The sequence below is a fragment of the Onychostoma macrolepis genome, chromosome 16 (assembly GCF_012432095.1).
Source record: "Onychostoma macrolepis isolate SWU-2019 chromosome 16, ASM1243209v1, whole genome shotgun sequence".
In the NCBI taxonomy this organism is placed as follows: Eukaryota; Metazoa; Chordata; class Actinopteri; order Cypriniformes; family Cyprinidae; genus Onychostoma; species Onychostoma macrolepis.
In genome coordinates this window covers 32,103,286-32,128,151 of record NC_081170.1, presented here as the reverse complement: position 1 = coordinate 32,128,151, position 24,866 = coordinate 32,103,286, and the positions used below count along the sequence as shown (strand labels likewise).

Sequence of the window (24,866 nt, the reverse complement as noted above, 5' to 3'; positions counted from 1 at the left end):
AACCTAAGAAGAATTCAAATTCTTGAAAAGAATCTTCTTAAAAATCATCATAAATAACTTCTTAAATTTAGGACAGCCCCAATAATCATTAATTATTTAATACATTTATTGTGTTATTTCAAATGAATTATTATATTTAAGCATTACAACAACATTAGCTACATATAATACACTGTTAAAAATTGCTGTTAATTTATGGCAGAATTTCAACAGTATAATCCTGTTATGTTCAAAAGCAGTACATTACTGTTTTTTTCGTTTTTGTGAAATGACGTAGACACAATATAACGGCATTCTACTGTATTTATAACTCGAAGGAAATAAAACATTACTATCCAGTATTTTTGTAAACTGCAGTGAGCACGCCGGGACTTTCATCCGTCTTGTTAACAGGCAAGTTCCCCTTTGCTTTGCGCGATTTCATAGACAAAATACATTACATTTGCTACTGCAACTAATCTGTATAGTGGATATCGGAAGTGACACTATCTTTTATTTGCTCTTTTCAGTGATAAACGCGCCAAATGCGACATCATCGAGTGCAACTGGATTTCTGACTCTGTGACTCGGATTATATTATTCCCAATTACAGGGTGAGTTTCATTCGTTATGAGATAATTCCTATGCAAAGTTAAGTTTTCAAACACTGTTGGATTGAAATCACATCGATGGCTCTGTAACATGCTGAAATGGCCGGTGTTGTTTGCTAATAGGCTAATAGGCTATCAGTTTGCAGAATTTGCTAACGCGTTAAACCTCCACTGTTTGAAAAAAACAAACGAACAAACTCAAAATTTCGGTGTGTTTGCAAATTTGGGTAAGCATGTTCTTGTATGACATGCTTATTCTAAGGGGGATTTTTACTGTTGTGCTTATATTGTTTTTATGTTGGTTATGTTTTTGCATCAATCCATGTTGGTTTTGTATTTAAAGTGATAGAATACTTATTAGCTGGATTTCTGAATCGGAAATCATATGCTTGGAGCACTTAAAAATGTAAACACGAAAGCTAAGTATGAGAACCAATGTTTTCATGTGTAAAGCTAGCATGTTTGAAATTGAGTTTTTATTTACCATGCACTTGTGTGGACTTTCAGTGGATGGGCTTTCTTTGTTGTCTGAATATAAATGAAAATACATTTTACAATACACAATTTACAGTATACACATTTTGACTTAAAGGTCTGTCCAGACCAGTCCATGTTGAAATGCTTTTCTTATGTTAGAAGTGCTGAACTCTGTGACTGTTTACAATGATTTTAGTTTTCTTTGCATTCAATTGTAATCTGGCAATGTCAAATTAATGTTATGTCAATGCTGAAATTAAATGTGAATTAAATTAAAACATTAAATGTGTTTTTCTTTTTAAAGGTTCAGGTGAAACACCAGGAAGAAGAATCCAGCACTGGATGATCAGCCTTGAGGAGCACATCATTTGTGAGGGCATCCAGCCGGCTTTTCTGTCTGGGCTTGCAGCTGATTTTTCTACTTACAACAATTTCAATCTTCAATACCAAGCTGAAGACGCATGCACGTTGGAATTTATTCAAAGGTTAGATACTTGGATGCATACATTCAATTCACTTCACATTTTATTTCTATATCACTTTTTACAATACATATATTTTTAAAGCAGCTATACAGAAAATGTATGTTTCATTGAAACATTTGGCCCTAATAAACAGGGAATAGCATCAAATAGAGAAATTTCCTGTCAAATATTTGAGCCCCAGTGAGCAGTAGGTGAATGTCAAGGAAATAAAATGTCTATCGGTGGTGAGGTGTTGGTGGAAACCTTGAAAGGAAGCAGATTCATCTAGGACCCATCCTTCATCATTAAAATGATGATCATGTGCATATGTTACAGTTCTGTCAGACATGGCTAAAATAGTAGGGTATAAGATGTGTTATGTCAATGCTTGAACAAAGAGATATCTTTAATCTAGACTGAAACACATCATTCAGTCCAAAAGATCTGAGTGTTGGAGCTTCTTAAGAAAGCTTTCCTTTCCTGACAAAGTAAAGTGAAGTGTTCTTGATAAAAGAATAGAATTTTATATACTTTTAATATTTATATGTTATCCGTGAGTACCCTTTTTGGCAACACTTTAGAATAGGGAACACTTATTCACCATTAACTACGACTTTTCCCTCAATAAATTCCTAATTTGCTGCTTATTAACAGTTAGTAAGGTAGTTGTTAAGTTTAGGTATTGGGTAGGATTAGGGATGTAGAATAAGGTCATGCAGAATAAGGCATTACTATGTGCTTAATTAGTGCTAATAAATGGCTAATAGTCTAGTAATATGCTAGCTAATAAGCAACTAGTTAAGAGACCCTAAGATAAAGTGTTACCATCTTTTTTTCCCCTCCACACTAATTCTAAACACACATTTGTTTTTCAGGTGGTTCATCGAGATAAATCCGGAAAAGGGACCAGGGCTGGAGGAGTCATATCAAAGCTGATGGGGAAGGTCACCCAGAAAAAGAAAACCGTGAACCCTCGTGTCTGCAGTCTACTTAAAAAAATTTATGGATTTTGAGTTGGACTTTATACAAGTATTACACACCACAGACCACACACACACTCACATCACACACACACGTTTGTTTTTGTGAAAAGTGGGGACATCCCATAAGTGTAATGGTTTTTATACTGTAAAAACTGTATGTGCTATTGCCCTACACCTAAACCTACCCTTTACAGCGAACTTTGTGCTATTTCAGATTTTCAATACACTCCATTTTGTGTGATTTATAAGCCTTTTGAAAAGTGGGGACATGGGGTAATGTCCTGAAAAGTCACCTGCTCCTTGTAATACCTGTCATTACACACATTTATGTCCTCATTTGTCACAAAAATGTGCGTGCGCACACACCCACACACACAGTCTCTTGATCTCTATTTTTCAGGTATTCATTAATTTCTATTCACTCAAAAACATTTACTCAGGTGTTCTCTAAGTTTTTCACTTAATCTTTGTGTCCAGAGTTATTTTTTTGGACAGCCTGCATGACCTATTAGAATTAATTGTTAAAGAGTTAAAGCAATTTATTTATCATTTATACAGCTGAAATGTACATTTATTGTCATAAATGTAATAAGCTTTGGGCTTTATTTTACAATTTGTTTTCATTTTGTACCAATGTTCTGTAAGTCAGAATCTGATTTGGGGAATATGTTGAATATGCGTTTATTTCTGTTATGACCACTTCTTCCCTTAAATTTCAATTATTGTCTTTAATGTTTTTCTAAGAAAGTTTTTTTTTTTTTTTTTAATAAAGCAAAACAAGTTTTGAATCAACACTTTAAAGCTGCTTTACTTGTGTTACATTTCAAGTCACTATTTCAAAGGGTACAAATATATATTAAAAAGAAGAAAATGTTGTCCTTTTTACTAGCAGGCCATTATTCAATAGCGTACACAATGGCATAGTATATTTGTATTGTAGTTTACACATTGTTTGTTTAGTTGTGAAGAAGAGCAAAAAAAGTATTTGCGAAAACAGTAGTCAACTGTAAATTTCACCAACAGTAAGACACAGTTAATTTTACAGTTCCTTGCTGGCAACCAAGCTGCCAGTTATTTACTGTTTTTTAATAAACAGTAACCAACTGTAATTTTACCCAACAGTAAGATACTGTTAATTTTACAGTTCCTTGCTGGCAACCAAGCTGCCAGTTATTTACTGTTTTTTAACAGGACAATTTTTAACAGTGTACATAGTAGGACTATTAATTGGGATGTGCACTAGTTTTCTGAAGTGACAGCGATGAATGATAATGTAAACAATGATCGGTCATGATTAGGCTATGTGTGACGCTACTTTTTTCTGACTTCAAAACTCAGTAGCAACTCTATAAAAACGAGTCAGATAGGAAGCTTTAATTGGACGCTTTTATTTTAGCCTATGAATACAATATAATCTTTGGCAATATGCAGCGCATATGAATGCGCCGATACACAGGACGCGTTTGCTGTAGCAGCGCGGACACACAAACTGGAAGCGTTCACTCGGATGAGAGCACAAAAGCACAGCACAAAAACGAATGAAACAGATCGCTGCAGCTTGAGACAGACAGGCTGTTCAAAAACACGCCGCATTAAAAACGTGAAGCTGAGCGCCAGTCAAAGTAGCGACAAAAAGTGTGTGTGTGCTTATTATGATTATTATGGTAATCTGCAGGAAGCGCAGTGAGTTTATCAGTGCATCATGTTTTCACTCAGATATAGACTGTCATTTCCTTCTTAAGAAAAAAATTAAAATGTTCTTAAGAATATATTTGAGAACTTATTGAGAATTTTTCAAGAATTGCACTTACGAACATTCTTACGAACTTCGTGGAATTTATCTTAAGCAATTTCTTAACTTATTTCTTAAGATGATTTTCGTTAATCCGGTCCCAGGTTGATGTAAAATAACTATAAAACAACTGCTCAGTAATAGCCATACATAATTAGCTATCAAATAGGCCTTAGCCTCTACTTATTATTATTATTATTATTATTATAAGCATTTGATGGAATTACTTCAGTCCAAAGATATATCTTTTCCCCAAAAATGAGTTATCATCATCATCAGGAGCATCGCTAGTGGGGGGGGGAAGGGTGACAGAGTGCATAGGGGGGGGCCCGCAATCTGCTCCCAACCCCCCGAATGTTATTTTGCGTTCGCAACTCATTCCCCCAGGGTACTACAATGCGACCATTTCAGTCGCATTTGTGACTGAAAACTACTACGTGGTGCGAATATGAAAAAAAAAAAAAAAAAACAACATTTTGTATGTGTATGTGCTCAATCGTGGTGCAATGGGCTGCCGGTTGCTGCTCCCACGCCTCTCTCGCTATGTCCAGGAGTCCTCGAGGTTGGCGGCCGAACAACAGTTCGAAGGGTGTAAAGCCGGTGGAGGCCTCAGGTACCTCCCGGATCCCGAAAAGCACATAGGGTAGCATCCGGTCCCAGTCACGCTTGTCTTCGGCAGCCACGTGGCGGAGCATTTGTTTCAGGGTTGAATCGTTCAACCAATCCATCCGTTTGCGGATGGTAGACGGTGGTTCGGAGCTGTTTGACCCGTAGGAGGCGACAGAGGTCAGCCATTAGCCGGGACATGAACGGCGTGCCCTGGTCAGTCAGTATCTCCGCTGGGATGCCGACTCGGCTACTGAGGAGGAACAGCTCCTGGGCGACGGCCTTGGATGTGGCCTTACGGAGAGGGATCGCTTCCGGGTACCGGGGTGGCATAGTCGACTATCACCAGGATGTGTTCATGGCCTCGGGCGGACTTCGGCAGCGGCCCTATCAGGTCCATTCCGATGCGCTCGAAGGGCACCTCGATGATTGGCAGCAGAATCAGCGGGCTGGGGGAAGGGGTCTTTGGTGAGGTCCGTTAGCAGGTCGGGCACGCCTGACAGAAACGTTTCACATCAGCCTCCAGGCCAGGCCAGTGGAAACGGTCTCGGATGTGCTGGGTGGTGTTGTGAACTCCGAGATGGCCGGCCATCGGGTGAGCGTGGGCCAGTTCCATCACGATCTCGGTCTTGTTTCGTGGGACTACTAACAGCGTTTTTTCCTCCCCCCTCCGCTGGGCGACACAGTAAAGCAAGCCATTCTGGATGACGAAGTGGGTGACCGGATGGAGCGCTGGCAGGATCTCTTTCCCCTCGATCACCCGCACTTGTGTCCAGCAGTGCTTGAGGCAGTCGTCTCCCCGTGTTGCTCTTTTGCGAACGCGCCCCCTCCCGATATCTTTTGGAACACATCAAAATATAGGTTAGAATTTTGGGAGGGGGATTCACCATCTCTGGTGCTGTCGGATGCCAGCAACACGGGGCGTCGGCGGAGATTTCGCCTGGGTTTTCGTCGACGGCGGTTCCCGGCCAGGCTGACAGGCTGGCTGGCGGCAGCGAGGAGGCGGTCGAAGCCGGGCCAGTCTCTCCCGAGGAGGACGGGGACGGGCAGGTCTTTCACGATCCCAACTTCTACCGGCCAGGTTCCCTGGGCTGCCGCGATGTTTATCCGCTGCGCGGGCACCTGTCGCGTGTCCCCATGCACGCAGGTGATGGACAGGAGGGCCTTTGACTCGGCTCGTGGGGGAAGGACGGCCGGTTGTATGAGGCTGACGGCGCTGCCAGAGTCGAGGAGAGCGGGAAAAGGCCTCCCGTTTATCTTTACCTCCATTTGTGGGGCGGCGTGGGGTGGTGCGCGATGGAGTGCACAGCCTGCCAGCCAAGCCCGATTTGGAGAGCGGGGTGGTTCTGTAGGCATGGGCTCATCCTGGGGGCCGGGAACCGCTGGCCTGTTTACCGGTCGCGGGGTGCCCTCCGGCGTGCGTCGCTCCTGGACCACCCTCCGGGGAAAAGGCGGCACTCGCTCCCCAGCCTCTCGGTGTAGGGTGGCATCTGCCAGCTCGATGGCCTCCACAACTTCCCCGATGGTTAGTGGGTTTCGCATTCCGGCCGCTTGCCTGAGGGAGCGAGGGAGGGCCCGGAGAAGCTTGTCCACGACGACTCGTTCGGCGACCTGACTGGCGGTGGGGCTCCCGACGAGTAGCCAATGTCGTGTCAAGCGTGCGAGTTCGGGCCTTATATTCCCAGTCCTGGAACAGTTGGGCGGCACAGATGGGGGAGAGGCCAACTCGGGCCAGGATCTCCTTCCGTAGCTCCTCGTATGGCTCGCTTTTCTCAGGGGGCAACGCGAAGTAGGCGCATTGTGCCTCCCCAGTTAGAAGGGGGGCGATAATCCGTGCCCAGTCTTCCTGCGGCCAATCCTCCCAGAGCGCGATGGCTTCAAACATATGCAGGTAGTGCTCGACGTCATCGTGGGTGGTCATTTTGGGGAGTAATTGTGTAGCCCAAACGCGGGGGTCTGGAAGTGGGACTCTCTGGGCAGCGGTGAAACGGAGCTCGGCGAGTTCCCTCTCTGTCTCGCCTTGTCGGGAGGCCACATGCTCCATGATCTGTTGCTGGCGGATGCTCACCTCCGTTAGGTGTTTTAACAGCTCTTCCATGTCGGAGTGGGGAGGAGCGGCCGCCTATACAAAAAAAAAAACACAAATTTAGTCCACGTGCTGAAGGGGTAGCTTGTCGGCGATCCTTTACACTCCTGCCCGCATTCTCCACCAGTGTGGCGGGGGTGAAGAATCACACACGACAAGAAGACTTAGTGAGTCAAGAGAACCCCGGAGGGTGGATTTTATTAGTGAAGTGCTCCAATTCACTCCTCTTGTGTCCTAGAAGATGTGGGTCGGTGTCGTGCACTGGTGCTCGGGCAGACCGAACACACGCTGCTTTCTGGACGGAAAGGAGATAGAACAACATTAGTGACGGAGGCTTCCTGTGAGAACTCACCCTGACGTGCGTGTACTGCGGCTTTTAAAGGGCGGTGGTTGATGAGTCTCAGGTGTGGCCGGTCTGCCGGTAATGCAGGGTGCAGGTGTCCTTTCTTTGTTGCCAGGGCGACGCTGATGAAGGCTCGGGACACGTGTCACAATATATATATATATATATATATATATATATATATAGATGGATAGATAGATATTTAGAGGCACCAGTGCAACTGACCCAATCAGCATATTTTGCACCCAAGAGAGATTCAAAAGTTTTTACAATATGTTTTTGCAGCGTTGGGTAATGTATTGCAGACATATCTATTGATTGTAATATTAATCAGAATCCACTGACTGCTCAAAACACCTGAGTTATGCAAACTTGAATCCTCTCATTATAACAAAGATACGATGGAAATAAAACATTCATTGTGCAGTGGAACTTTGTGATTGCGATGAAAGGTAAGTTTTTAAGTTTTACCTTGTCTGACTATAACAATATTGCCTGATTTTGCTCTATTTCATCAACGAAAAAAGCTTCAAAGTCACAGCTGAGCCGCTATATAACGCATCTCCAAGTAAACACAGCAATGTTTTGTTTATGAATGAACGCGTTTTTAAACAAATCTTATTAAATGATTCAACTACCCATTCCAAACTTACAAGCTCCTGAATGAATCAGCCGTTCAAAAGAATCGATTGAATGAATGATTCAGTGATAAACTCAGTGACTTGCCGCCACCTACTGGCAGTTTTAGTTTCATTTTAAAGTATCCTTTCATTTAAATAAATTAAATCAATCAATCAATCAATCAATATTTCTGTTTTTCAAAATGTTATATTTAAAATATTAATTTCATAAGATTATGAATTTAAAACATCTATGTCACCTCTATGCCTCATTAAACTTCTGTAATTAAACTTCTGTAAACATATCTTGCCTGTATGACACTTTGTGTTCTTCTGTGCCACCTCTGTAGTACAAATGAATGATTTATTTTGATTGGTTACTTGTTATTCTGCTTGTTCTTATTTGATTGTTTGAATTAGAAATATTAAAAAAAAGCTAATACATTATATATATATACAATTCATAAAATGTGATTTTGAGGGAGCCCTATAGCAAATTCAGTGCACAGGGCCCAGAATTCCTAGCGACGGCCATGATCATTATCATCATACAACACTATCTTTCACATTTTTAGCTTGATAAATTTCAAGCTAAAATGTTGCTGATATGACCACACTTTAGAATGATATCTGAAGGATCGTGTGACAGAAAACTAGAGTAATGATGATCACAGCTTTGATCACAGGAATAAATTACATTTTATGTAATCAGTAAAATGTAATTTATCAGATGTTATCAAAAATGTACTGTATCAGAAAACAGCTATTTTAAATGGTAATAATATTTCACAATATTAATGTATTTTTGGCTGAATAAATGAAAAAAACAAAGCTTCTTGCATGAGTGATGAAATTAGCATTTTAGCATTATTAGCATCACATGTATTGCAATGCATATCGTTATGCTTTGTTCTAAAGCAAAGCAGCTTTGTTCTGTGCAAAGCAGCTTGATTTATACACTTCTGGTCTAATAAATCTTGTAAACTGCTAATCGAAGCTTATTTTTCCAGCATTTATATGCTGCTGCTAAACTACCTTTTGTGGTCTCACAGTCTGTGGTTTTAACTGATCTCTAAGAAGCTCAGTGGATGGATTGTCTGGATTTACATTACCGTAATTCTGAAAACTATGACAAACGTCTTCAAACAGCCACCATCATGATCTATCAGCCAGGGGTGTGTTTCCCAAAAGTCATAAAATATGTCCTTACCAAAAGAGTTCAATAGAACGTACCACCATAGTTAGCTAACGATACTTTTGGGAAAAAGCTTTAAATGTAGTTACAGAGAAAGGACGCTGTCACCAAAAATTTCTAGATCTGTTCTAGATTGATTCTAAATGATTTATAAACACTATTGGTCAAAAGTTTGGAATAATTAATATTTCTTGATGTATTAAAATAAGTATCTTATGTTTACCAAGGAACGAATTAATGGATGGATGGATGGATAGATAGATAGATAGATAGATACATACATACATACATACATACATACATACATAAAACATGGTATCATTGTTTCCACAAAAAAATATGAACATGACAAAAAAAAAACAAAAAATATCAATTTCAAATCAATTTCAATTTTCAACAATTATAATAATAAGAAATGTTGTAAATTTGCAAATCAGCTGTGCCATCAAAGTAATAAATTACATTTAACTATATTTAAATGCAAAATATTTCACAATATTACTGTTTTACTGATTTTTTTCTCTCTCTGATATTTATGAGCATAAGAGACTAATTCCAAAAACATCAAAAATCCTACTTATTCCAACCTTTTAAGTGTAATAAAAAAAAAGAAAAAGAAAAAAAAAGACAAAGAAAAAAATACATTTATTTATGCAACAAAGAAACACAAGGAGTTTGCTAAAAAGTTTGATTCTTTGATAGGCAGAGAGTGGCTCAATCAAGTCTAAATTGTTTTTCGTCACAGCGATGACATCAGATAACAGCAGGTTAGCTTTACCTCAATCCTCAGCGCAGCACTATCAATGCTACTTTAAATGTAGTCTATCACTAATCCAGGATCCAGCTCTTTGACATCTATGGCTTAACATGTTTTGTGTGCTCTCCTGTTTCCTCATATGACACCAGGTGTGTTGTAATGGCTTATGGAAATAGGTGTGGAATAGCAGTGCAGGGGATTCTGGGTCATAGTCGGATTTGTTAACTTATTACAGTGTCTGGAGTGAGGCTCTTATCGGCACCTGCAAATTCTTTGGCAGACCCAGTGGGATTGCACTGACCTCGATATAGAAGTAATGGATATTAGAAAATCTGCCCACTGTGATTGGAGGGGATTGAGTGACAAAGAAAGAGAAAAAAGGTACATGAAGGAGAAACAGATCCTTTCTCAAGGACACAACGCTAGCACAGAGATGAGGACTCTTTTTAAGTAAAGATGAGAAAGTCCTATATAATTTTAAAATGTTTGTCTTAAAAATACGTTGTTTATTTTAACTTCATCTTTCATAAATACTATAACTGTTGCAGGCGAGAATGGTTATAGCAACGGTGATGTCATGGGTTTAATCAGTGCGGGCCAATTCAACAGGCGGTACAGGCGAGGGCCCTGCAGCTGCGAGGTTGTCAATTCAATTTCAAGGTGTGTTCAACTTGAAGCGGCGCTGTGCAGACAGATCGGTGTTTGACATCGAAGTACCGCGAGAGCTATATACTAATGGACAGCTCTGCATGCTTTCCTATCCTATTGCAGTACTTTGATGTTGAACACCGATTGATTTGCAGCACCCCTTTAAGTCGAACACGCATACAGATGACGCACCAGGGTTGTACAGTGCGTTTAAAAACATTTAATTACATTTTTGCTACAAATTAATTTCATAAAAAAAGTTGTGTGTTTGAAATAATGTTCTTTTATGATCTGACGTGGTTTCATATCACATAATGAGGCAAAATCATTTTATAATATTCTATACAGTGATAAAGGCTATGCCGATTAGCAAATATACATTATGCATATCAAAAAATACCCAAGATGGCTTGCAGAACAGAAATACACAATCGTATGTTTATTGTTTTCATTCTTCATCAGTTAAAACGTCCTAACTGCGTTTTATTCAGCTACTGCAGCAATAGCATATGCCTTTGTCCATATTAGGGATTTCCTCCAATGTTATTTTTGTGGGTATTTCATTTTATAATTTTTTCGCTTATGGTTTTACTGCACGAGGGCACCCTCTGGCTACAAGTATGAATGAAACAGCTACAACTACGCACTACACTTTATTTTGGGTAAAAATAATAAAATAATACTTCTACGTTTTTCTCCAGTGTAGAGGAGTTTCTCTCTCTATCTCTCTCTCTCAGTGGATGCATAAAATTTCCAGACAAAAATTAAGAAATTACTGAATCATAATCATTTATAATAAATCCTTAGACCTTTCTAAACAAGTATAGGCCTCCTGCGTGTTAACAGGTCATGCTGCAGTGTTCTGTAATATATATTAATAATAATCATTATCAATAATTATTACTTTGTTTAAAGTTTTAGTTAGTTATAACTATAATCAGAATTATTAGTAGTTGATACAGTATGTTTTGGCCAAATTGTGCAGATTGTCACGGATCGGTCAGGCCCTTCCCTCCACCAATCACAACGATCCACATCACCTGAGTTCTGATCACGCTCACCTGCACCTCATCACCACCGTCATCAACTCCAACATAAAAGCACACACCACAGTTCACCCAGTGTCCGATCTCGTAAACACTATATGGACTCTACCTCCAAGACCCGCTCGTTGAGTATACGCCTTTCAAAGATACTTACCTAAAATACCTTACCTCCCGTTTCTGCTCCTTGTGTCCTCCTCTCCTCCCAGATCGTCTGCCTCCCAGTTCCGTGTGCATCCAGTGGATCCTCTCGTCTCGTCTTCCCTGCAAACCTGTGGACGTCAAGATAGTTACTATCATCACCACCTCTCTTCAGCACTCCATTCAGTTCTCTTCTACGCACCTGTTCAATAAACATCACGTACTATCACTCACCTCTGCGTCCGACTTATGTTACACAGATCTACAAACAGGCACAGCAAACTTAGTGTTCTTTATAATCTGAAAACTTTTCTAGGTACTGTTCAGATTTTGGAATTGAAATGAAAGAATGATATAGAGATTATAGTAGAAATGGAATCCAAACGGTATCTTTATTGAGCCGAAAAAAAAAAAGGATGTTCTGACTGCTATACATAATATTTATTGCTGTAGTATTAGTATTTATTTTATAAATGCAATGATGCCCACGATCACAGACAAACTTGTCTTATGTTTAAATTGCTATGACAATGTTTACACTAGTGGGGCCTATTTTCATTATCTTGCATAGGGCCCCACAACCCTACGGGCCGGCACTGGGTTTAATTCATTGGGAAAGCATGGACTGATAAAATATTCCTTGAATGTAATCAAAATAAATAAATGTTATCCAATATCATAAATGTCATTCATATAGTCATGTCTAAATTTGGTCAATTCAATTAAGCAATTTGTTAATTTAAGCTGAAAATCAACTACCCATCTTCAAGTTGCTTAAAACTTTTTTTTTTTTTTGTTCTATGTATTTATTTCTTTTTTTTTTTTTTTTTTTGTATATTTTCATCCATTCATTCGTTCCACAAAAAGTTATCAAAATGTGTTCTGCATTGCCTTTAAGTCTTGTGAATCAATAATTCTATATATTTTCCAGTAATTACATAAAACCCCCAAAATATAACTATAAAAAATATATAATTTGCCAAAAAATGAGAGATTAATTTGTAAGAATACAGTGTTGGATGACATTTTTTCCAGCAAATAACAAGAAATATGGTTGGATACCATTTGCTTGTTTTTTTTTTTTTTTTTTTTTAATTGGTTTGGTACTATTTTCACAAGTAAGGTGTACATTTACAAAACTCTTAGTACAAAAATTTTCACTGATCACACTTGTAACACCACTAGTCATTCTTTCAAAACCTGATCTCACGATTTCATTGTAGTTGCGCATATTTTCATTCCACATAATCATTGTTTCAGAACTCAAGATCATTGTGGTATGTATTGAGAACATCTGGTTTAATCACCAACACACAACAGTAAGATCTTCTTTCAACTTAGTACTTTTAACAGTCAGTTCATTCAAATGCAAACAATGCAAGATTCATGTTTCAAATCACCTTTGTTGCTGAAATAATTACAGTAATATAGGCAATAACTGTCATATTAGAAAATACACATACATTACCTAACTTGCATATCTCACATAAAATCAATAATGTTTTTAAAAGTGTTTATACAGTGTTATCAAAAGGTGTGATGAAGGTATGAGATAATGGTTTTGTGCTAGAACAGAGTTCACTATCAATGCAGTAAATGTCCTCACTGTGCCATTTGGCTGAATCTATATTCTAGCTGAATTTTTCAGAAGAAGGGTGAGTTATAGTAATGTGCAGTCTTTAGTGTAACATGGTAATGCTTCGATATGCAGCATCACATGGCATAATGTAATGTAAAATGCTGTATTTGATGCTATCTGTCTCCCCTCTTCTGATACATCTCTGATCAATCTCTAATCAGTTCCTCTCCCTTGCGTCCGGCTGTATGTTCACAAATAGCAAAACACACGGTTTTACAAAAAGGAAGGTTTTAGGTGATTTTGTCAAGTTTTGCTTACTTCTGGGTACCAATTTGTCCCCAATATATGGTTACAGTAAGTAGGTACACACACACACACACACAGGTTTTCCTATCATTATGGTGACATTCCATCCCAGACAGCAGTTGACTCTGTGCCGGATCCGTTTTCAAACCGGCAAATCCGTATTATAGTCACATCCGTTTCAGTGCTGTAACACGGATCCAGCCCGGGTCCGGTTTCAGTGGCGGGAACTACTGTCGCAGAGCAGATCCGGGCCGCGTCCGAAACGAGCGCGTGTTCAGAACAGAAGACGTCAAAGATATTTGCTTAGATCAAAGCAATAAATTGTATTTTGAAGTAAATTAAAATAGAAAACCATTATTTTAAATTGTAATACTTCTAAATATTACATTTTTTTTCTGTATTTTTGATCAAATAAATGCTGGCTTGATTAGCATTTTGCGGAAAGAGTAAAAAAAATGTGTTGTAATATACTGTTTCAATATCTTAGAGAAACCAATTTAAGTGGAAGGATATAGTTTTTTTTAAACAATGCTTACACACAACATTCTGGTCCACACTCATACCAGATGGTGGCGGTAATGCACCAAAAAGTTGTTTGCCAACCGCCAATAAACCTTAATAGAAGAAGAAGACATCAAGACGATCTAGGCAGACTGACTGCACGCTGTTAAAACTTCACTAAGGTATGTCACACCGTGTTATCACACTGTTCTACTAACAAATTAATTTCTTATTATGTTGTGTACACGATAACTTAAAGGTTTGGTGTTCTTATTGCTCCTTAGATCGGTGTTGGACCGGTGTTACGAGATTTTTGGTTTCTGAGATATTCGGTTTCCGTGGGCGGAGCATACATGAATATTAATGAGATATTACCAGACATGCGCGGCTGATTGTGAAACTGAGAATCTCAGTTCCGCTCTATCTCAGAATGTTTGAGGATTATTTCATAAAGTTAACCTTAACAGACCGATGTCTAAACTATGAAATTATGTCTAAACTAAATTTGTTTAACTTCTTATTGCACTTTTAAAAGTTTTTATTGGTATGATCGTTTTTCTTGTGCAGTCATCCATGACTAAATTACAATTACTTCATGTGGATAAGCAACCCTCATCTAGAATGCGTCTATATTGATTTCATTTCGTTGCGGTAGCTTTCTGCCTTGCGATGCTTTAAACTGGGACTTTATTGGTTATTGTCTGTTATTGAATACATCACTGCCTGTAACATCTAACATAAACTTGTAGAAATGTATCTGAATGAATACGTTTGTTTGTAAACTATCCTGATGTGATTGTTGTTTTTTTTAAAGTTTTGTTAACTTGATCAAACCACAATTTTTTTTTAATAATCTTAGACTAATAATTAGCCAGACAGCACACAAGATTGAAATAGATTTCTGTTCTTTTATCACGCCTTTCACTGTTGTGTTGAATGAAAAGCATTTGAATAAACCAAATTATTGTGCAAAGATGTTGCAGTAGTTAGTCTAGAAAAAGTATTGAAATCGAAAGTTTAAAAAAAATAGATTTTTGGTACATCTGCTGTAAAGGAGAAAAAGAAAATCAGCCTTTTGTGAAATCAATTCAACAAGCAGTTTGGTGGTGTCGATTTTTTTTTATTATTATTTACAGTAAAATCTTGGACAAAGCTGGGGGGGGACAGAAAAGGAATGCACATTATGCACTAGAGAGGTCCTTGGCACCCTGGACAAATGAAGACTGCCTCTATACTTGGCCTGCTCATGCAGTCCCAGTGATACCAACCACTGCAGCTGTCACATTCAATCTGAGAAAGAGATTGAGATCATGGATGAATAGAACCTTAAATTTCCAAACAAAAAATAAAAAAATTAACTTTTATATACAGAAATTAAATCACGTCCTCAGCTAAACATACCCAAGTGTCCAATTTGTCTTCTGTATAAGGATATTCATTACCACAGGCCAAGCATAAGTCACTTAGGTCTTCTATGGGGAAAAACAAAACAAAATAAAAAACCTTCAAGGTACATAGTCATGACATGCATCATTAAATACAATTTAAAGAATTTACCCGATTCATTTAGGAGGCGCTGGCCAATGTCCTTACGCATGACCGCAATGTTGTCAGGACCACATGGGAAATTCAGGTTTCCCCCTGTTAAAATGGCTTCTGCAAACTTAAAGGATAGAGAAGAAAAAACAACAACAATGAAATTAAGGCAAAAAAAGGGGGGGAAAAATGCTTAGTTTATAACAGCTACATACTTTGCACACAAACACTCCACATGAATTGCCGTCTGTCTGTAAACTGTGTGGTAATTTCAGACATTTCCATGTAGTGCCCCGAAATCCCTTGTGGTCCATGAAATCCCTTTCAGAGAGAGAAAGAGAGAATTAAAAATAAAAAAAACACCAACACCTTGTCAGGTTCACACATTTTTATTTACTCCCACCTCACAGCCTTACAGCAGTGAACCAGTTTCTTGCTGCCTTCACCAAGGGAGTTCATATAAACAATCCTTCCTTGGTGAGGATATATCAACTACAAAGAGACTTAAAAGTTTACAAGGTGCAAGGGAAAAAAAAAATTGGATAGAAGTTAGGGAATGAAGCAAACCAGGAGTGTCCAGTGGTGAGCTTCATTTACAGACCCCAGCAGCAAGCCATATTTTTTCAGATCCGTCTATATGGGAATACAAGTGAATACAAGATCAATACACCAAGGAACATGATATACTTATGGTATTAATTTTCTCACGATTTGTATACAGTTTTACCCTTTTCATTAAACAGGCCTTGCCATTCCACATTTTTGTCATTTCAAAGGAATCAATGACAAATGCATGCCCTGTATATCTTTTTGCAAGACAAGCAAGGTATGCATTGATAACCTGCAACAGAAAAATAGGTAAAGATCCACATTTTTATCACATTTTGTGTTAATGTCAGTATTATGATGCTCAAATGGAAGCAACCAACCTCACTTTCAAGCTCCTCTCCTGGCCTGAGGCGCTCGAGATCCATAGAAAAGAGTTTGTATGGACCTATTTTGCTCCAGATTCGTCCTCCAATTTTACCTGCCCAGATGTCTTCTAACACTAACCAAACACAAAGAGGCAATGCTTCATTTTTAATTTAAATTAATTTTGAAAATTAAAAGGAGGCTACATACAAGTAAGTTGGGATGCAGCAGGCTTTGAGGCACCAGGCAGGGAGGAGGCAGCAGGCTTTGAGGCACCAGGCAGGGAGGAGGCTGCAGGCAGGGAGGAGGCAGGCTGGGAAATGGTATGAGACCGTGATGTGACAATAGGTAGTGTGATGGGCAAATTATGCAGGGTAAATTGTGTAACTGGCAAAGTAACAGGATGGGTGAATACAAGATGGGTTTGAAAAGGTGGGCACTTGACAGTGACTGGCGTTAGAACAGGAACTGAAGGCATAGTGGCAGGTAAGGATGTTGTGACATGTGTGACTTTGGGAATTTTTGCTGGCGGTTCTTCTTTGAAGTGCACCAAGTGGTCAAGGTTCACTTTGGGATAGATTTTTCCATTGTCATCAGTGAGATCAATGCTTTTGTCATCCACATTTAGAACCGTGTATGGGCCAACATAATCCGGGTCAAGCTTGCCTCCCTTTCGTTGCTGACTCCTTATGTTTTGCCGCAACACTCTGTCTCCAACCTGCAGGACCCTGGACTTTCCTTGTAGCTTTCTTTTAACTTTAGCATGAACCTGCGCCATATTGTCCTTGACAACCTGGTATATTCGGTCCTGTCGTTTCACACTTTCTGAAATGCACTCCTCTGCTATCAGTTCCTCAACACTGTCATTGATCTATGAATAAAAATTGAACATATTACATTTACAAAGTAATTGCAGAAAACAAACAAGGTTAAATAATGTACTGACCTCAAATTGTCTGGTACCTCGCATGGATACCTAGCCTCGCGTCCAAAAAGTAAAAAATATGGCGAAAATTTGGTGGTCAGCTGTTTTTTGGTTCGCAAGCCAAACATCGTGGCCTCCAAATAATCTGCCCACAAGCTTGGCTTCCTTTCCACCAGCTTGCTCAAAGTTCTGTAGAGGGAGAATAAAACGAGAAGAGAAACATTAGGGTCCTGTAAATCAATTTCCAAGTGTGTTATAACTGAAAACAAAAAACAAAATCTAACCTCTGAATTGTGCCATTAAGCCTCTCTACCAGACCATTCGTTTGCGGATGGTATGGTGCACATAAGCTCCTGCTGATGCCCAGTGTTTGACACACCTCTAGATTGATCTGTACATACACCAGACAGAAGTTTTATTTTTAGTGAGCAGGAATTTAATATTTTTTTAAAAAGGAACTTTCAAGAAAATCATAAGAACTAAAATAGAATAAAAAATAAAAAAAACTAACCTGGTTTACAAATTCAGTGCCTTGATCTGTTAGTATCCTTTTAGGGGCACCAAATTTATAGAAAAGTTTAATTACACACTCTGTGACCTCCTCTGCCCTTTTAGACTTTAGTGGGAAAGCCTCACACCACTTGGTAAAATAGTCTACCATAACGCAAATGTACTGGTAGCCATCTTTTGTTGGTGTGAGCTTTCCCACCAAGTCCATACCCACAATCTCCCATGGATCTGCCACCTGAAAAACATTCACATGTTCAAGTCCATTGCAACAAACCAAACTGTTATCACACAAACATAACTTACCTCAATAGGGGTATATTGAGTTTGGTTCTTTAGGGAACGTTGTTTTTGCTGGCAAGCTGCACAGTGTGTTATCTGAAAAAGTATCTTCAAACTTCACTTGATTTGTAGGCTACTACACAAGTAGAAGTGTACATACACATGATATTGCACTCACCCATTTTTTAATGTCCACAGACATGCCTGGCCAATAAAACCTTTGCTCACAGCATCCAAGGTTTTATGGATGCCACAGTGAGCCCCTATTGCACTATTGTGCAGTTCCATAAAGATTTCTTTGGCCTTCTCTTTAGTGTGGATTACTTTGGCCAGAGAACCTCCCTCTTTCCGCCTTACATAATGTAAAACTTCATCTAAAAAGGCAGGTTGGTCATTACACTATAAACACCAATTAATTGAGATGTAAAATATGCATACTCACTTTGTATTATGAAGTTTTTAGCTTTCCTGCGGAAAACTATTTTGGCATTCCTAGAAATGCCCTCTGGTAATTTTCCAGAGTTTTGAAATCAAAAGTTCTTTGTAAGCAGTCGCATCCATCTCTAACCTCACCCTTACAAAGCTATTGAATTGGGTACTTATATACAATTTGTTGTGACAATCCTAAAAGGTATTTAATAGATCTCCTCAGCCCATTGGATACTGGATGATTTCACTTCTGACAGTAGTTTATTAGATAATTGTCCACTACTGTTTTTGGCTTCTAATGATGAATAGCCTATTTGCATTTCAGAGTGAGGTAACAAAATTGTTATTTATGTGATCATGTGATTTTGACAAACTTCACATCCTAATAATTTAAGAATAGCAAATTGATTAACTAGTGGGTGTGGAAATCTGTTATCTGATGAGGTTGGTGTTCCAGCCCTTGTTCCCTTTTGCTTGCTCAGCAAAAAGACAAGTAGTAATCAGAAAATATGACCAAAGTGTACAGAAAATATCAGATGAGAAGACAAAACTTGAACTGAACTGGGCTGCGTTTCCCAAAAGCACTGTAAGCCTAAGTTGATCGTAGCTCCATTGGTTTCAATGGGTGTACGATGTACTTAAGCTTACAATGCTTTTGGGAAACGCAACCCTGAGCTGAATAATGATATTAAAGTGATCACACTTTATACCAATATCCCCTAAAGGGTAATAAAGGTCATGATCCAATCCAATAAGTGCATGTGGTAAATGTTTAACAGACCCAGTTTTAAATTCCCATTTTCAAGATTTTAAGTAGTTAAAAGTGACCATAATTGACACCTTATTGACACATACAAAGTTTATGATCTAGAAAAATTTTTGTATACACAGTGCAACACATGGTCAAAGAACAGATGACACAGAATAACACAAGTGTAGGTTACAACAAATTTATTAGGCCACTGATATTTTTAAAGACATCATATCAGTCATTGCCAAAGGGACCAGTTTTAAACCTTCTATAAGAAGTAACTGAAGATTAGCTCACATCATTCAGATGATGTGGAATTGTTGGTTTCACTTATAATTTATCTGGTAACATGGAAAAAAACAAACAAACAAAAAAAAATTACAAACATTAATTGCATTTTTCTACAGTGTATGACAAACACAACAAGAGATGGTGAATGTTGGACAATGTGGAATAGTCCCAACCTGCATAACTTTGGGATCCTCATAGCCTACTCTTTGACACAGTTAAACATTTGGGTAAGGTTGGTTTTATATGGGCACATTCGGACTTCTGCATTCAGTTACTTTGCTAACCACACTACATTGGACATTCAGCGGACATTCGCAAGTAAGTATGACATTAAAACAATACTTGCCCATTTTGATCGATTGTGAAAAAAAATATCCACGTATCCACATGAAGTAATTGTAATTTAGTCATGGATGACTGCACAAGAAAAACGATCATACCAATAAAAACTTTTAAAAGTGCAATAAGAAGTTAAACAAATTTAGTTTAGACATAATTTCATAGTTTAGACATCGGTCTGTTAAGGTTAACTTTATGAAATAATCCTCAAACATTCTGAGATAGAGCGGAACTGAGATTCTCAGTTTCACAATCAGCCGCGCATGTCTGGTAATATCTCATTAATATTCATGTATGCTCCGCCCACGGAAACCGAATATCTCAGAAACCAAAAATCTCGTAACACCGGCGAACACTTAGGCCTATGTTATCAGAGGACTTGCTAACATGAAGAAAACGGTCCAGAGGTCTGTAATTATACGTAATTAACTAATTTTAACTTAATTACTTAATTTAAACTATAGTAATTTTGACTGCTTCCATTAAAATTTAATGTTTAAGATTGCTGCCTGTCATGGTGGGCTAGCAGTGTTAATGTTTAAGTACTAACCCTCAAGGCTGCATGCATTTATTTGATCAAAAATAAAATTAAAAAAGTAATATTGTGAAATATCATTTGAATATATTTTAAAATGTAATTTATTCCTGTGAATTTTCAGCATCATTACTGCAGCAGTCTTCAGTGCACGATCGTTCAGAAATCATTCTAACATGCTGATTTAGTGCTGGATTTATATTGGTGCTCAGTTATCAGTAATGATTCTTATTATTATTATTATTAGATGTAAAAAAAAATAAAAATAAAATAAAATTTTTTGCTGCTTAACATTTTCTGGAAACATTTTTATGATTCTTTGATGAATAGACAGTTCAAAAGAACATCATTTATTTGAAATATATATTTTTGCTTCATTATAAATTTTTTTACTTTTATCAATTTAATGCCTATTTGCTAAATAAAAACAGTCATTTCTATTAAATAACACACACCAAACATGTGAATGGTTGTATATCATGGTTTCTGCATATATTAAGGAGCATAACTGTTTTTCAACTGATAATAATCAGAAATGTTTCTTGAGCAGCAAATAATAATATTAGAATGATTTCTGAAGGATCATGTGAGACTGAAGACGAGTAATGATGCTGAAAATACAGCTTTGATCACAGGAATAAATTACGTTTTACAATATATTCATAAAAAAACATTTTAACTGATAATTACTTTTAAAATTGTAATTAAAATATAATTTATTTCTGTGATGGCAAAGCTGAATAAATAAATTCTTTTCTTTTTAACTTTTTATTCATCAATAAATCCTGAAAAAACTATCACAGATTCCCAAAAAATTAAGCAGCACAACTGTTTCCAACATCGATAACAACAGAGTATCAAATTAGTATATTATAATGATTTCTGAAGGATCATGTGACACTGAAGATGAGTAATGATGCTGAAAATTCAGCTTTGATCACAGAAATAAATTATATTTTGAAGTGTATTAAAATAGAAAAACATTTTATTTCATTTCATTATTTTTAATACTTCACAATGTATTTTTGATCAAATAAATGCTGGCTTGATGAGCATAAGAGACTTGTTTCAAGAACATTAAAAACAGTAATGTGTCCAAACTTTTGACGAGCCCGGTCCCCTTGAACAAGCAGGCAGAACGCTTTCAAGCACACTGAATGATAGAAACAGAGGGGCACTGAGGAGATATACATGTATTACATTATATTGTTTGGTATGGTTTTTATTTATAAAATCTTTGCCAAAATATGCTTTTATTTCTGTTAACGGTATGCTCCATGTTAATTGGGTAAATTAACTGAGAAATTGTCCAGCAACACTATATAACGATCTGTTTCAATTTCAGGTTCCACCTGAGAGCCGGGACTGTCGAATAGTAAGGTGAGTCCATTTTTTTTTGTTTGTTTGTTTTTTTAGTTTTCAGTGGAGTTTGAGTTATTCAAGCTATTTGAATGCCACAATTTATAATTGAGTATTGATAATAATGAGTGCCTGATAATGTTACAACTTGTGCTGTTCAAAACATACTGTTTGTTGGGGCCGATTGAGGCTTGCAGCTTTCTGGAGAAATGCTCCTTCAAATAACTTCACACTCAGCATCCTGAACAATATACCTGTTATAACAGTCATAGTCCTCTAGCAATGCTATAGTCTGTGTGTCATTTGGGTACAAACCCTTTTTCATCTCAAGTCGGTGATTAAAGGAAGTGTGTATGACACTGATGTCACATGCACTAATTTCCACAGTGGAGCATGTTAATAAACTGTGACTCTTATGTGTAAGGCTTAAACATTGCCTTCCTTGCTTTGTAATACTAAATGAAACAAATACATTCATAACATATCTGTGTAATATGCAATTAGTTGTGTATTTTTTAATATATAAAACAGGTGGCACAGGTTCTCCTTGCTTTTCTTCTGTTATATCAGTTATTATACTTTACACCTATGGGCAGTAAGCAGAATGAACATTATCTTTGTTACACACAAAGCAGGACAAAATTACTGGATTACAGGAAAATTAAAAAATGCTAACCATGGATAACATTGATGATGTGCAAAGAACTGGAAGTGAAAAATGCTTACTGATGCTCCAGAAGGAAACACGATACATTAAGGGGGTGAAAACTTTTAAACAGAATGAAGGTGTACATTTTTCTTATTTTGTCTAAATATTTTTTTCATTTAGTACTGCCCTTCAGAAGCTACTTCCCAGACAGCAAGCAGTGTCGGCCCAGATCCGCCCACATCTGGCATGCATGGATTTCACGCGGCCAGATGTGGGCCGGATCTGGGCCAACACTATGTTGCTGTCTGGGTTACATGTTTCCCACAATGGTTCAATTTACCATGAACTTCAAAGTTTTCACCCCCTTAATACATTATTTTTTTTCTTCTGGAGCATCAGTGAGCGTTTAAACCTTCTGTAATAGTTGCATATGAGTCCCTCAGTTGTCCTCTGTATGATTTTGAGATCCATCTTTTCACACTGTCACTGCTGGAAAGTGTTCAAATACACAAAAATGTTGGAAAAGCACAGCATTTGTGGGAGCTGAAGGATTTTTCTGAAGAACAGCAGACAGTTTAACTGTTCAGAACAAACAGGGGACTCATGAACCACTATCACTAAACAAAAACACACAGCTGTGGATCATTCAGGGAACAACACAGTATTAAGAATCAAGTGGATGTAAACAATGGGGTCATTTTTATAAATTCAAAATTTTTGTTTCTCTTGTGGACAATATGTAAATGTCTTATCCCTCTTATTTTGGTAAAATAATTAACATTTTGCAGATTCTGCAAGGTGTATGTAAACTTCTAACCTTATGTGTGTGTTTGTGTATATATGTACTGTATGTATGTGTGTGTATAATATATTTAATATTAATTTTAATATTAAAAAGATATTTAATCTTTTTTTTTTTTTTAGAGACAACGAAAAGGGGGGAACTGTCTTTAAGCTGTGGAGTCAGATGGAGGGCTCGCATTTACCTCAAAAACGGCATTGCAGAAGACTCGAACAACTAGAACCAACTCAAGCACACAACGGTGACACACATTTGTAAGACCTTTCCCTGTGATATAAAATTTCACTGTGGTAATTATTCAGATTCTTCTCATTCTCATTGTGTAGCACTGTTTTAAGCTTAGTGAATATTATGTACACTAAGCACTAGAAGTAGAGACTTGTACTACTTGGGGTAGTTTTAAATTAACTTTAATTTTGCTTTTGATGCAAAAATTATCAAAAGAAAAGATGTAGTGTAGTAAAAGATGTTTTGTGTAGTAATTCAATTGTTTTAATATGAATATTGTTTTAATAGTGTTCAGGACAGTAATTGTCTGTACATCTAAATCAGTTCTTTAAACTTTTTGTTGTCTAAGACCTTGATATTATACCTTAAGGGAAAAAGAAAGATATTTAATTATGTATTATGTACCCAGACAGCAACATAGTTCTGGCCCAGATCCAGCCCACATCTGGCCCGTGTGAAATCCATGCGGGCCAGTTGTGGGCCGGATCTGGGCTGACACTCCTTGCTGTCTGGGTAAGATGCTTGTAATCATTGCTTTTAAAGGTATTTATCATTTCTACTTAAATAGTCATTATCTACTTGTATGATTTGTATTATCTGGGAACTGTACAAATACTGTGGCATATGGACATTACTCTTTTTATTTGTAACTTTTAAATGCAATACTCTTTTTAAATGCATTTTCTGTAAAGCTGCATTGGAATATGTATTGTGAAAAGCACTGTACAAATAAACAAATTGTGTTTGAATTCTAGATATGTATACAACTTATTTGTGTGTGTGTGTGAAGGCCTATATATATATATATATATATAATATATAATACACAAAATGAGCTGGCCCAGATCCGGCATGGTACTGGACCAGATCCTGCCCACATTTGGGCCAAATCACCATAAAGGAATCCGCATCTGGTCTGGAGCTGGCCCAGTTCTGGCCCAGATCCGGAAAAAACGGATCCATGCCGGTATTGGCCCGTTGTGCCAAAAGACACCGGCCCAAGTCCGTTATGCGGATCTGGGCCAGAATGTCCGATGGGTCTGGACCAGATCTGGCCCAAATGATTTTTGCTATCTGGGATAGGAGTAATGGGTTTTATACCATCTCCCCCTACACTAACCCTACTCCTAAACCTACCCTTATGATTTTTTTTTTTTTTTTTTTCTCATTGGACCCAAAAAAGGACAATG

At 37.8% G+C, this 24,866-nt stretch overlaps 1 protein-coding gene and 2 long non-coding RNA genes across 3 annotated transcripts; 2 read left to right on the top strand and 1 right to left on the bottom strand.

The window, feature by feature from the left end:
- The first annotated feature begins 205 nt into the window (after window positions 1-205).
- LOC131522063 (uncharacterized) lies at window positions 206-3,174 on the top strand. Its single transcript, XR_009266435.1, has 3 exons — window positions 206-593; window positions 1,372-1,552; window positions 2,407-3,174. It is a non-coding gene; the product is annotated as an uncharacterized LOC131522063 (long non-coding RNA).
- An 11,535-nt stretch (window positions 3,175-14,709) lies between these two features.
- On the bottom strand, window positions 14,710-17,427 carry LOC131522163 (uncharacterized). Its single transcript, XM_058747463.1, has 9 exons — window positions 16,790-17,427; window positions 16,597-16,715; window positions 16,395-16,508; window positions 16,235-16,300; window positions 16,071-16,159; window positions 15,883-15,988; window positions 15,689-15,794; window positions 15,533-15,603; window positions 14,710-15,421 (listed from the first exon to the last, which is right to left on the bottom strand). The coding sequence occupies exons 1-9, from the start codon at window positions 17,355-17,357 to the stop codon at window positions 15,320-15,322; spliced, it is 1,341 nt and encodes a 446-aa protein (XP_058603446.1). The 5' UTR covers window positions 17,358-17,427; the 3' UTR covers window positions 14,710-15,319.
- A 3,017-nt stretch (window positions 17,428-20,444) lies between these two features.
- Window positions 20,445-24,430, top strand: LOC131522202 (uncharacterized). The gene is made up of 3 exons (XR_009266468.1): window positions 20,445-20,510; window positions 21,984-22,018; window positions 23,571-24,430. It is a non-coding gene; the product is annotated as an uncharacterized LOC131522202 (long non-coding RNA).
- The last annotated feature ends 436 nt before the right edge of the window (window positions 24,431-24,866 follow it).